This window comes from Petaurus breviceps, unplaced genomic scaffold (assembly GCF_028583685.1).
Source record: "Petaurus breviceps papuanus isolate PSGF00001 unplaced genomic scaffold, PetGlider_PUasm1.0 90701, whole genome shotgun sequence".
Taxonomy (NCBI): domain Eukaryota; kingdom Metazoa; phylum Chordata; class Mammalia; order Diprotodontia; family Petauridae; genus Petaurus; species Petaurus breviceps.
In genome coordinates this window covers 172729-187116 of record NW_027187316.1, presented here as the reverse complement: position 1 = coordinate 187116, position 14388 = coordinate 172729, and the positions used below count along the sequence as shown (strand labels likewise).

Genomic DNA, 14388 nt, shown 5'->3' with positions numbered 1-14388 from the left:
AGAAAGAAAAAGAAAGAAAGAAAAAGAAAGAAAGAAAGAAAGAAAGAAAGAAAGAAAGAAAGAAAGAAAGAAAGAAAGAAAGAAAGAAAGAAAGAAAGAAAGAAAGAAAGAAAGAAAGAAAGGAGGGACAGACATAGGGACAGAGGGAGGAAGGAAGATTCTTTTTATCATTTCTCCTATATATCATTTGTAAGGTGTGTGGCCAGCACATGCCCATCATAAGCCTCTCCATTGCCCTTTGAGCAATATTCAACTTCAGCTCTTAGAAGATTATAATATTCCATGATGCATCCCAAAACTGAAGAGAAAGTGGAAGAAAACAGACAGGATCACCTCTAAAAATTTTCCTGTTTCTTTTAAGGATCCAAGTTTTCTCCATGAAACAAAGGCAGGCCCATTCTGTTAACCCAATATTTTCCCAGTGATGTATGACTACAAGGAAGCCCCTATTGGTACTCTTGCCCCCATTTTACAGGTGAGAAAATTGAAGCTCAGAGAGACTAAGTGATTTGTCCAGGGTCACACATCAGATAAGTGTCAGAGGGAGGAACTGAGCCCACATCTGTCCTCATTCCAAGTCTAGTGGTCTTTCTGCTTACACCATGCTCTCACTTCACTTGATACCTTCAATTGGATGATAAAGATGTATTTGTATTTGACAGCACTCATTAGGTCTTAGGTATCAAGTGTTCATCATGAGGGTATTTGACATTACTGTATTATACTTTATGATTCAGCCATATCAAGCACCAACTTCTATATGAAGCCCTTCTTCATCCCCAACAGCTAGTATCCTCTCTATTTTGCATTTATTCTGTATATATTTATATTATGCACATGTTATTTCCTATAATAGACTATAGATAGACACTACTTTGGGGTTTTTAAAGTTTTATTTTTTTTGTATTTGTATCCTCAATACCCAGACTAGTACTTGGAACATAGAAGAAATTCAATAAATGTTTATTGATTGATTAAAATCTGGGTGGAGTCATACAGGATTGCATAGATCTGGCGCCTCTTTTTTTTTGGGGGGGGGGAAGAGGAGAAAGTAAGAAAATGGCCAGAGAAAGCAGGAGAATTCTTTTCCTTTTCATTTCTCCTAGTTATCTCAGTGGTAGGACTGCCATCATTGTTCAGTAGGATATGAAGTAAAGAATACCATGTGAAGAATACCACCACAAAGGAAGTCATTAATGTTTGGATTCTTATTTACCTTCTTCTCTGGTTTTGTTGGCTCAGGTTTATGGAGCAATAATGAACATGAATCGTGGAAATCCCTTTCAGAAAGAAGTAGTAGTGGATTCGTGGCCAGACTTCAAAACTGTCATCACTCGGCGGCAGAAACAGGTATCTACTGGTCTTTAAAATTAGTTTAAAACTGTGTTATCCAGAGAGCAGAGAAGGGAGTATAATAATTGGAGATAGATCACATTTTGGAGAAGGAGAATAAGGATTAGAATCATTCAGGAGGAAAGGAACAGAGGCAGCGGCCAGGGTAATTTTATAAACTTTTAAGTGAAATGGTAGTCATACAAAATAACACATAACTAACACCTCTTCACTTTTCACCAACTGGTTATCTTCTATTATTTCTCTGAACCATAAGTTGGCATTATAGGGCTCTGGTCAAAATAGAGTATATATAAAATAGTTGGGGATGAGATGGGGAAGAGAAGAAGCAACACAGGAGAGAGTCTACTCTAGTCAGATGTAATTGGGCTGGAAGACTGCTGAGTCAACCTCTAATTCTCCTTCTGTCATTGTCTGTGTCTCTAGATCTATAACCCACAAAAAGAGGCAGCTGAAGAAAAATAAACCCTGTATGAGTGGTGGAACCCTTTAGGACAAGTGGATGGGAAAGTTTAACTTGAAGGAAGTATCTCAGATGTGGTGCCCTGGGGAAAAGTCCCCAATTTTGAAAATTTATGGCTATGTAATTAGAACTACATTATTAATATACTAATTAGTTTAGCAATATAGGACTTTTCATTTGCATGACTTTCCCCAGCATACATTCAGCAGTGCAGGCGTAGGATCAGAGAACATAGTCTGTGGAACTAGGGGACTGTGGGACCCAAGGTTGAAATTTGGCAAGATGTGGTCAGCAATAAGACAAGCAGGCAAGGAGGAGGACAGTGTAGTTGAACTGTTTAACTACACGGTAAAGATTGCGATTGGAAGGGCAAGAGAGCAGAGCGAAAATGATGAACTGGGAGAATGGGGAGGGATGGAATATATGGAGACTAGAATAAAAAGAAAGAGGAGTGAAGCAGAAGAAAAGATGAAAGGGTAACTTGTCATGATCAGAGAGAGGAATTTCATAGTTCTGTATCATAAAATTAAATAAGAATAGGGATTGGACTTTAGATTTTACTGGTATAGGGAACTTCTAGGTGGGGAAACTCATTCTACCAATACCAGTTGACACTTTCTTTGCAATTTAGAGTAAGAGAATTAGTTAGACAACTGAGAGATTGACTATATTACATATACATGCCCGCCCAGACACACACACACCCATATTCAGATAGATATCTATAGATGTGCATATATATAATATATATCTGTATTCACCTACATATATATACAAAAAGATACATACGTATCTGCATCTATATACATATGTACCTAAATATACATCTACATAAACATCAATATATGTACATATGTATTATACAAGTTCAGTTCAGTTGTTTTTCAGTTATGTCTGACTCTCTGTAACCCTATTTGGGGTTTTCTTGGTCAAGATACTGGAGTGATTTGCCATTTTCTTTTCCAGCTTATTTTACATATGAGGAACTAAGGCAAACAGGTTTAAGAGACTTGTCCAGGGTCACACAGCTGGTAAATATCTGAGGCCAGATCTGAACTCAGGAAGATGAGTTCTAGTGCCTTACATGCATACATCTGTAGACATTCATACATCTATAATACCTTTTGGAAGTAACTGCTGTAAAGGAAAAATTCTATTAAAAATTTGTAACAGAGAAGGACACAGACCTTCAAGATTTGGATCTTACACATAAGCTTTTGTTAATCTCATTACTATATACTTCTTCCTAGGCTAAGACAGATGACCTGGATCATTATACCAATGCTTATGCAGTCTTCTATAAGGATTTCAGGGCTTATCGTAAACTTCTAGAGGAGCCTGATGTTATCAACTGGGAGCAAGTCTTTCAGATACAAGGTGAAATCAAGTGTGTCAAAAGAGCTATGGACTCAGTAATTTTCCCTCCTACTTCTACTCATGGTTCTATTTTTTTTTTTTTTGGTGTGTGTGTGGGGGGGGTTAATATTTGCTTTTAAAAGTTTGTTTCTTTGTTATATGATATGAAGAGTTGACTCTTATTGAAAAAAGACCTTTTTAATTGAAATTTCTTTTAATGGAAGGAATTTTAACAGCACCTCTTATAGATTTCCAGAGGTGCTCTCAAAAGGTGGATACATGTAATATTATTCCTTTCTTATCCTCCTGTACACAATCCCACTGTAGTTTTCAGTATCTTGAAATGATTGGTCCAACAGGGTAGTTTTATATTTTTCCACAACTAGAAAGAGGTAATAATGGCATTCCTATTCTTTGATTAGAAGATCCACAATCCCCCTCTTCTCAACAAACATGGCAGAGCAAATTATTAAAACTTTGGTGCTTGTTTATGTTCATTTTAAATTATTTGCCCCGTAAGTTGTTTTTTTAGAATTCATTAAGCCTATGAAAAATCTTTGATTCCCCAAACTTGCATCAGTCCAATTCATATTTACCAGTGTATCTTCTTTTTTTCCCTTTTGTTCTTGGTTCCTAGTCATAGGATTCACAAAATGACCATTTACTTAGAAAAATGTAATCAGATTTCACAGTTGATGGAGTTGTGAAGTAGTCCAAGCATTTTGGGAAGCAATTTGAAACTGTTTTAAAAAAAAAGAATGACTAAAATGTCCTTACCCTTTGACCCAGGCATTACATTACTAGGAAGATACCCTTAAAAGGTCAAAGACAGAAAACAAGATTCCATATACACAGAAATATTAATGGTATCACTTTTCAAAGTCACAAAAAAATAAAAACAAAGTATATACCCATTTGACTTGGGAAATAGCTAAATAAATTGTAGTACATGAATAAATATAAAGGAATATTACTATGCTCCAAGAAATGATGAATATGAAACATTAAAAGAAGAGTAAAAGGACATATTGAAATGCTGCAGCAAAACAATATATAAAATGGCTACAAGAGTATAAATGGAAAGGGAAGAAAAACCATAATATTTCTTATACTTTCAGACATGATGAATTTGTTGATTTCCAAACTGCGCCCCCCATTTTCCCCAAATCTTTTCCATAAGATATGGTTTGCTAGATGTTGGAGGAGAAAAGAATATATTTTCAAATGAAAGAAACAAAATATATCAATAAATATAAGATTTTTAAAAACCTGTTAAAGCTAATTTCCATCCCCTGCTTCAACCATCAGTTCTTCATCTCACCTTCATGTAAAAGGAGGGAGCTCTGGAAGAGTGGTAGATTTAGAAGTATAGAAGGAGGTACATATTTTCAAATATTGTTTTGCCTGACTATAATTTTGTTACAATAGAGCCAGGGGAAGGCAAGTTAGCAGGTAATGAAGGAAAGAAGGAAGGAAGGAAGGAAGGAAGGAAGGAAGGAAGGAAGGAAGGAAGGAAGGAAGGAAGGAAGGAAGGAAGGAAGAAAAGGAAAAGAAAGGGAAAAAATCATGAATAAAGCACCAAAACACACTAAAATATATTTCAGAAAGGGACACAAATGGCAATTTTTCTTTTGCTTTGCTAAATTTAATTTCCATATTCAAGACAAACAGCATAACAGAATATAGTGGTTTTACTTGCGATCCTCACCCTTTGTTCTCTCTTGTATGTTGAAATTATTGTTAAGTTCATAATAAAAAGGAAAAGAAAGAAAAAGGGGAAGAATGTGTTCATACAAGGGACCAGTCTGTTCTAAGGAAACAGCTTTTCACAGCATATGGAATGATGGATTTTATTCAGGAGTTATGGGATTCAGATCCCATATTGGGCACTTACTAACTATGACTGAACAACAGAGATCAAGTCTCTGAACCTTTCAGAGTGTCAGGTTTCTCACCACTAAAGTGGGGATAAGAAAATTTGGATTACTTACCTACAGGCTTATTGTGAGAACAATGCTTTGTAAACCTTAGAAGTATTATTCAAATGTGAGTTCCTATTTGTGGTTGCCAGATTTCTCTCTTGGAAGTTATTCTTTGAAAGTATTGTGTTTTCTCATGGGGAACAGGTCACATATCTATCTATCTATCCAGATATATGGGTGTATAAGTCTCTGGAAAAAAGAGACAACGTATGTGACACACTAACCTCTATTACTATTGACACCTGCATACCCCATAAAGCTTTAGACTTATACTCAGAAAGATCGAGACTTAAGTACTCTACTTCATTTTTGCTGCATGACCTTGGGCAAGTCATTTATGCTCTCTGGGACTTAGTTTACTTATCTGCAAAATGGGTGAGATAATAATAGCCCTTAATTCAAGGGGCTTACAATTCTATCTTGAAAATCAGGCTTCACAAACAGAGCAAATCTGTTACTTCCTTGTTAAAATTTATAATATACCTTAAAAAAACAAACAAACATAGTAAATTCACATGTAATTCTCAATTTTGTCCTTTATAAGTCAATATTTTCGTTGATGATTGTTACATTCATACTCGAAAAGATAATGTAAAGAAAGTGGAACCATATGCAATATAGGCATTAATTAGAATAAAAGACTACTTAGGTGACAAAGCAGATTGAGTGACAGACCTGGAGTCAGGAAGACTCATCTTCCTGAGTTCAAATCAGGCCTAAGATATCAGCTATCTGACCCTGGGCAAGTCACTTAACGCTGTTTGCCTCAATTTCCTCATCTGTAAAATTGATGTGGATACAAAGATGCCCTAAGAGTTAATATTAAGGGTTGCTTTTCTAGTACTTTGTGAAGCCCCTAGTTTATTCTCTAACCTGAATGTCCTCTAAAGAGTCTCTTCCCTTATCCTGGAAAACCATAAAACTTCCCCCTTGTCCTGGACCATGGTATTCCTTGTCCCCCCCCAACCCTTTCTAGGTCATAAAATTTCCCCTGTCTCCCTTATCTTGTGTCATCCATCTTCCTCATCCTGTCCCTAATCTCCAACCCCCATTAGGAACTCTAAAAATTACATCATCATCCTACAAGATGTGTAACTTTCTGTCTATATAAGTCTAGTCCTTTTCCTGTGTCAGTGCCTTTGTTTAGATCCTTACTAAATCTCAGGCTCATATGCTTTTGCATCAGTAAAGCTCCCATTGGCTAAAGAGGTCTAAGTGAATTTTTTTTTTTCAAATCTGAACCAGCTCTCCCAACTATGACCTCAACAAAATGAGCTGGAGAAGGAAATGGCAATTTCACTCCAATATCTTTGCCAAGACAACTCCAAATGGGGTCAAAAAGAGTCAGACATGATTGAAAAATGATACAATACAACAAATATATAACTAACAAGTTTGTGTTTTTGTAGCACTTTACTATATACATAGCACTGCCACACATCACCTCATTTATACCTCACAATTACCCAGTGAGGAAAATCCTGACTATCTTCATCTTGGGAGGAGGAGGGAGATGGAACAGAGCCTTAGAGAAGTCAGTTAACACTTGCCTCTCCCCTAGTAGGTGACTGATCCAGAGCTTGAAACAATGTTCACAGAATCATAGATGCAGAGCTAGGGGGAACATAAGAAGTCATCGAATACTTGTTTTACAGATCAGGAAAATGCAGCATAAACACAAAGTGTCTAATAAATGCCAGAGCTGAGATATTATAAGAGTTTCTCTGGGTCAAGATGAAGGAGTAGAAGCAGGACCTGCCCACTGCTCCAGCTTCCACCTTCCCCAATCCATGTAAAAAGGGGACTCTGAACAAACTGTGGAGCTGCAGAACCCACAAAATGACACAGAGAAGCTAACCTCCCGCTAAAGACAGCATGGTAGGCCAGCAGGCCAGCAGCAATCGGCCAGTGCAGTGCCCTGGAAGCTGAGCCCAGGAGCCCAGTCCCACATTGAGGCTTTAGCCCCAGAGTGGGCCTGACCAGCCACTGGCCAGAGGGACTCCAGATCAGTAGCATCTACGGGCATTTCCAGATTTATCAACACATAGATGCAAAGGACAAAGTGAGAGGTCAGTGCAGTCTGGACTTTGGGACCCAGTAAGTGAGAGTGAGTGGCCTTTGCCCCTGGGGTGAGAAGCCGCTGAGATGCCCAGCATAGCCAGCAAGGGCCATGTGGCAGCTTCAGCTCCTGGCCTGCAGAGTGTAGGGGGACCAAGCACCAGTCTGAGGGGTAATCACTCTTGCTTTAACCTGCTTGGATCTGGATTGCAGTCTAGGGTGGAGGTCCTGGGGTGTGTGTCCAGCTTGCCAGAACATGTGGAGAACTCAGAGAGGGCACCCATCTAATACCTGCGGCAGCTGAGAAAACCCCAGCATTTGGGACAAAAGCTCCCGTCTGGTGGCAGAGTCCTACTGTGGCAAAAAGTCCAGGGGTCAAGTGACTGAGGGGCAGCATGACCAGGCAAAGGAAACAAAGCAGACAGAAGATTACAACATTAGACTCCTATTTGGGGGACAAAAAGGAACAAAGCACGGAACAGGAGGAAGACAGTGAAGTCAGAACTCCTGCACCAAAAGCTTCAAAGGAAAATACAAGCTGGTTACAGTCCATACAGGACTTTATGAAGCAGATAAGAGAAGTGGAGGAAAAATTGGGAAGAAAAATGAGAACAATGCAAGAAAATTACAAAATGACAGTCAACAGACTGAGGAAAATACTACCTTAAAAAACAGACTAACTCAAATGGCAAAAGAGGCTCAAAAAGGAAATGAGGAGAAGAATGCCTTAAAAAGCCGAATTTGCCAGATGGAAAAAGAATCTCAAAAGCCCAATGAGGAGAATCATTGCTTCAGAATTAGATTGGAGCAAATGGAAGTTAATGACTTTATGAGAAATCAAGATGCTGTTAAGCAGATCCAAACAAATGAAAGAATAGAAGGCAATGTGAAATATCTCATGGGAAAAACCACTGACCTGGAAAATAGATCCAGGAGAGATAATTTAAAGATTATTGGACTTCCTGAAAGCCATGATCAAAGTAAGAACCTAGAAATCATCCTCCAGGAAGTTCTCAAAGAAAACTGCCCTGATGTTTTAGAACCTGAGGGCAAAATAAAGGTTGAAAGAATCCACCGATCACCTCCTGAAAAAGATCCCAAAAAGAAAACTCCTAGGAATATTATAGCCAGGTTCCAGAATTCCCAGATTAAGGAGAGAATATTACAAGCAGCCAGGAAGAAACAATTTGAATATTGTGGAAACACAATCAGGATAACCCAGGATCTGGCAGCTTCTACACTGAGGGATCAAAGGGCTTGGAATATGATATTCCAGAGGTCAAAGGAGCTGGGATTAAAACCAAGAGTCACCTACCCAGCAAAACTGAGTATCATGTTTCAGGGGAAAATATGGTCATTAAGTGGAAAAGAGGACTTTAAAGCATTCTTGCTGAAAAAGCCAGAGTTGAATAGAAAATTTGAAATTCAGATACAAGAAGCAAGAGAAGTATGCGAGGGTAAACAGGGAAAAGAAATCATAAGGAACTTATCATAGTTGAATGATTAACATTCCTACATGGAAAAATAATAATTGCAACTTATGAAACTTTTCTCAGTAGTTGAAAGGAATAGAAATATATATATACATATATATACATATATGTCTATGTATGAGGGTATATGGGCATATGAATCCATATGTGAATGTGTTTACAGGTATACATAGAGGGCACAGGACCAATTTAATAGGAAAGGATGATACTTAAAAGTGAAATTAAGAGGTGAGAGAGAAATATAATGAGAGGACATGGGGAGAAACAGAATGGGATAAACTATCTCATATAGAAGAGGCAAGGGAAAATGGTTACAATGGAGGGGAAGAATAGGAAGGCAAAAGGGAATGGATCAACCTTATTCCCATTGAATTTGGCTTGAGGAGGGAATGAAATACACACTAAATAGGTATCTCACCCTCCAGGAGAGTAGGGATGGAGATGAGGAGGGGATGATGGAAGGGAGGGCAGGCTGGTGGAGACGGAAGTTGGAAGCACCCACTTTTGAAAAGGGATGGGATCAAAGTAGAGAATAGAACAAGTGAGAGGTGGGATAAGAAGGAGGGAAATATAGTCAGTCTTTTACAATGTATCTGCTATGTTATTGTTTTGCATTAGCCACACATGTACAGCCTACACTGAACTGCTTGTCTTCCCAGTAAGGGTGGGTGACAAGGGAGGAAGGGAATGAATCTGGAATTCAAAGTTTTAAAATCAAATATTCAAATATGTATATATATATATATATATACCATTATTAATACTATTTTAGATGTAATTGGGAAATAAGATATACAGGCACTGGGGCATAGAGATCCACTGGAAAAGTCGAAAATGGGAGAAAATATGGGAGACAGCAGATTGGAGGAGGGGATATCCTGTGGGATTGCTATTTTGGGGTGGTTGGTAGGGGGAAAACGGGGAGAAAATTTGTAACTCAAAATCTGGCAGAAATGAATGATGTAAATCAGAAGTTAATAAAGCATTTGAAAAAAAAAAGAGTTTCTCTGACTCCAAATCATGCCACTGCTGAATTACTATTTTTTTTTTCAGGCTTCAAGCCTAGTTTTCTTCCTGCTCTACCCTGCATGTTGCTAAATTATTTAGTTGCTAAATACTCTTAAGTACTATAAGAATCTTGTAATGAACAGTTGTCCTTTATTGCTCAAATAAAACACTCATTTTTATTACCTTTATTTTAAAAAAATTCTTTCTTCATAGGACTCCAGGATGGGATATATGAAGTTTCCAAAGCTGTTGCAAACTCAAAACAATTGGATGTAAATTTGACTTCCTTTAAGGCAGTTGAGTTTCCTCCATTCCCTATGCCAGATGTCAATTCCCGGTAGGTTAAGCCAATTTTCTGAATTTGGGAGAGTAGTAGCGTTAAGAAAATATATGTAGCAGGGTTCAAAATATCCAAACTTTTCCTTGGGAATAATTAGAGACTTGGTACTGAAACTGGTCCTGGAACTGAAATGCAATTTTCAGGGCTTTTTGGAGGGGTGAAATTGATGTCAATGAATTGAGGCTATTGCATTTTTATTTTTTGCTCAAAGTATACAAAAAGAGCTTCATTTTTTCCTAGATACTAAGTACAAATAGATTCTGCATTGTCTATAGTGAGCTTCAAATCATGTTATTTTGTACTTGTATTCTCCTTACCCAATTAAAAAGTTGTAAATCAACTAAAGAAAGTATTAGCTGCACTTAGCATTTATTTAGCAAGAATAATTGGTTTAAATAGGATCCTGCCATATGTCTCCCTCCTGAGGCTGCTGTACCCCAGATAAGCTCCTGCCTCACACCCAACTCCACTCAACACAACTTCCACTAAATTTATCTTTAAGTTGGGGTTGGGGTGGCTAGGTGGCACAGTGAATAGAGCATCTGTCCAGGAGTCAGGAGGACCCGAGTTCGAATTTGGCCTCAGACATTTAACACTAGCCATGTGACTTTGGGCAAGTCACTTAACCCCAACAGTCCTCCGAAAATAAATTAAAAAAAAAAAAAGCAAAAAGTTGAGGTTGACGGCACATTTCATCTTATTTTCCAGAGTACATTTTGTAAAACTTGCCAGGAATGAAAAATGCCAGTTCCAGCTCTGGGCATTAACAAAGCAAAAATTTAAACAAAATTAGAAACCAACGTTAAGTTATAAATATGAGTGGTGGTCATTATATCATGATCTTATTCTCACTTTTTTATTTGGTTTATATGGAATGTATTATTATGAATAGTACCATTATAGAACAATAGTCATTAAGGCCTATTAATCACAACCTTATTATAATGTTACACTGGACATTGGCCTGGGAGCTGAAGCCACTGACCCCACTCATTCATTATTTATTCAGCGTCCTGCTCATTGACCAAAAGAAACAAAAGCTAGAATATGGGGTCCCACCTTACTACTGCTACCCATAGGATCAACTGATCCTACAACATCCTACAACTACAGAACATTTTTTTTTTTTTTTTTTTTTTTGTAATTGACTATATCCTCATTGGCAGCACCTTTCAGTCTTTGGATTCATGTCTTTTGTCCTCTTTTGATTGAAGAAAGAATTAAAGCAAAGATTTTAAAAATTAAGCCAAAGGCTAGATTGTTTTCTTTTTTAGTATTTAGATACAGAGAATTTGCAAAATATTATATGTAATTATGTGGAAGATTTGTGATTTCATCAGTTTTCCTAGTGTGTGAACTCTCTCCACTGATATAAATCCTACCAAAAGTATATGTGGTGAGTGTCAAAGACAAAACTTGATAAGACTTCAAATTCTAAAAAGGAGTTATTATCTATACCATGGTAAGCATTTCTTAATTTTTATCGGTAACAGCAATATTATTTTAAGAATGACTTTGAACAAATAAGCTGTTTTGTCTATTGTAAATACCCAAATTATTTATAAAGGACATATGAAGAAAGGTGATATCTCAATTCAGAGAAACAATTGGTAAAAAGAAGTATGTATAGAATAATTTTGCACACACACACACACACACACGTTTACATTATAATTTTGTATGTTTGAAAGGAATAGCAAGTTGTGCATAGCAGCTTTGCAGTTTCATGTGCAATCATCTTTTTTTATTGTACTATGTTATAGAAATGTTTGTTTTATTCCCTAAATTAAAAATAAAAGTAATAGTAAATGAGCTAATGTCAAAGCAGAAAGGATTTAGATTAGGTATAAGGAGAATTTACTAATGATCAGAATTTTTAAGTGCCTCAAAGGAATGGCACAGAGAACTGTGGAATCTATTTACTTGTAATTCAATTAAGCACTACTCTTGCCTAAAATTGTGTTATCTATGAATCTGTGTGGGAAAAAGGAAATGGACAAAATTATTTCTAAATCTGTGACTGAATTCCATCTATAACATACTGCCTTTTCCTTTAGAATGCCATCTTCCCCTCAGTTGTCTTATCTGAGTGTTGCTGAAGCTGATCTGCTAAATAGAACTTGGTCGAGGGGCGGAAATGAACAGTGCCACCGGTACCTTGCCAACCTCATCTACTGCTTTCCTAGTGTGTGTGTCCGAGATGAAAATGGCAAACCAGTTTCCTGGAGTATCACAGACCAGTTTGCCACAATGATTCATGGTTATACCTTGCCAGAGCACCGAAGGAAAGGTTATAGTAGGCTGGTGGCTATGACATTGGCCAGGAAGCTCCAAAGCCGGGGTTTTCCAAGTCAAGGCAACGTCTTAGATGATAACATAGCATCGATAACTCTTCTCAAAAGCCTTAATGCCCATTTTTTGCCTTGCCGCTTTCAGAGACTTATCCTCACTCCTAGAATTTTCTCTGTCTAGACATACCTATCTCTAAAGCAGAACTGACACTCTTTCTTACTTTCTCTGTTTACCCCATACTTCCTTATTGGCTAGGGAATAAGGAATTGAAATGGAAATATGAAAATCCCAATTGTGTCCTGGAAGAGACACGAAGGATCAGATAGATACAGGAGATATGATTCTTTTCTTCCCAGGCTCCTTTGGAAGTAACTAAAGGGGTCAGCAGCTACCAAAAAGTGAATAAGTCTGCCGTTCTTTGGTACTCAGCTCATGCAATTCCATGTTCCAGTTTCATGGATAGACTAATGTGGGAGTCACCAGCCCTCCCTTAGCACTGACAGAGGCTAGCACTTCAGGATAAAAGACTTAACACATAAGCATGTGATTATTGCTCAGTTGTTATAATCTAGGCTACTGACCCAGCTCTCTAACACCTTGATCTCCCCATGTTAATCCCCATTATCCTCTGTTCCCAACTCTTTTGACTCAGTTCTTCAGCCTTTTCTTTCCCGTTCCCTTTATCTTATCGGGATTCATCCCTGTATTTCCAAGAGCTAGGTACTGACCATAACTAGAATACTGGATCTGGAATGGGAAGCTCTGAGTTCAGATCTAGCCTCGGATACCGGTTGTGTGACTCTGGGCAAGTCACAACTTCTGCATGGCTCAGTTTCCTCAACAATAAAATAGGGATAATAATAACACCTGTCTCATAGGGTTATTGTGACAATCAAATGAGAAATGTGTTAAGCACTTAGCACAGTGCCTAGCATATAAAAGGCATTTAATAAATGCTGGTTCGTTTTTCTCCCCTTCCCACCCCTTTCATAACCTACAGAATAATAATGTGGGCTATTTAAATCCTAAGCAGTGGTTGTTGCTGTTACTGTTCATAAGCCAATCACTATGCATCTCTCTAGTATTTTGCACCAGTTTCCCCCCACCCTACACTGGTAAACTTTAAAGATAGAAAATTATCTCATCTAAGGCAAAATTTCTAGCTGTCCTGGTCCTGTGTGCAAGAAACTGAAACCCTAAGATTATAGGGAGAAGCAGTGGCAGAATGAAATGTTTGGGAACCACTGGCTTTGAATCTCTCTGAATCTGTTTTTTTTTTAATAACTTTTCTAAGACTTTCATTTGATAACAATAAAACAATTGTCACAGCATGGCCATGCTACTGAGTAGGAACTGTGAATTATGATTGTATATTCTACCCTTGAGTAGGAGTCAGGAAAGGCATATTGGTATCCAACAAATTTGATTATTTCAAGGAGAAACAAAACTAAGAAGATTCATAATGATGCTTAGCAGGGACATTCTATTGACAGCCATTATGATTTAATATCTCAGTAGTTCTGCTGGTGACATTCAGCTATCTGTGACATTCTATAGTTTTTAGCGCACTCCTTAGGTTAGATCAAAGTCCCATTTAAATAAAACAGGAAATGAATTTGGAGATCTGGACCTAAAAGGGACCTCATTGATCATCTATTCCAATCCTCTCGTATTACAAAAGAGAAAACTGACGTTTATACCTAAGGTTCACATACGTAGTAAAGTACTAGAGTGAAAGCTGGAAGGAGCTTTGGCTATGGAGTCAAATGACTTGAGTTCAAGTCGATTTTCTGATGCTTACTACCTGTAGACATGGGGAAAGTCATTTAAACTTCTTGGATCTCCGTTTTCTCATTGGTAAAATTAAGGTGTTGGAATCAATGACATTTGGGGACCTTTTCAACTCTAAATCCATAATCTTAAGAACCTAGGTCCTCTGACTCCCAATTTAGCACTCTTTCTACTGAGCCATACTGCTTTCCTTACAGATAAACATTTGAGAGGTTATATGTCAGGGACACTCCATTAAGAGATATATAATAT

General features: G+C 37.6%; 1 protein-coding gene across 1 annotated transcript in view; it reads left to right on the top strand.

Moving 5' to 3' along the window:
* GLYATL3 (glycine-N-acyltransferase like 3) overlaps nt 1-13169 on the top strand; it is a 16725-nt gene extending 3556 nt beyond the window's left edge. Inside the window, exons 2-5 of the mRNA XM_069065754.1 lie at nt 1243-1350; nt 3067-3193; nt 9927-10050; nt 12111-13169. Coding sequence (XP_068921855.1) covers nt 1243-1350; nt 3067-3193; nt 9927-10050; nt 12111-12525 — 774 coding nt within the window. The 3' untranslated portion in view covers nt 12526-13169. The remainder of the gene's footprint in view (nt 1-1242; nt 1351-3066; nt 3194-9926; nt 10051-12110) is intronic.
* The last annotated feature ends 1219 nt before the right edge of the window (nt 13170-14388 follow it).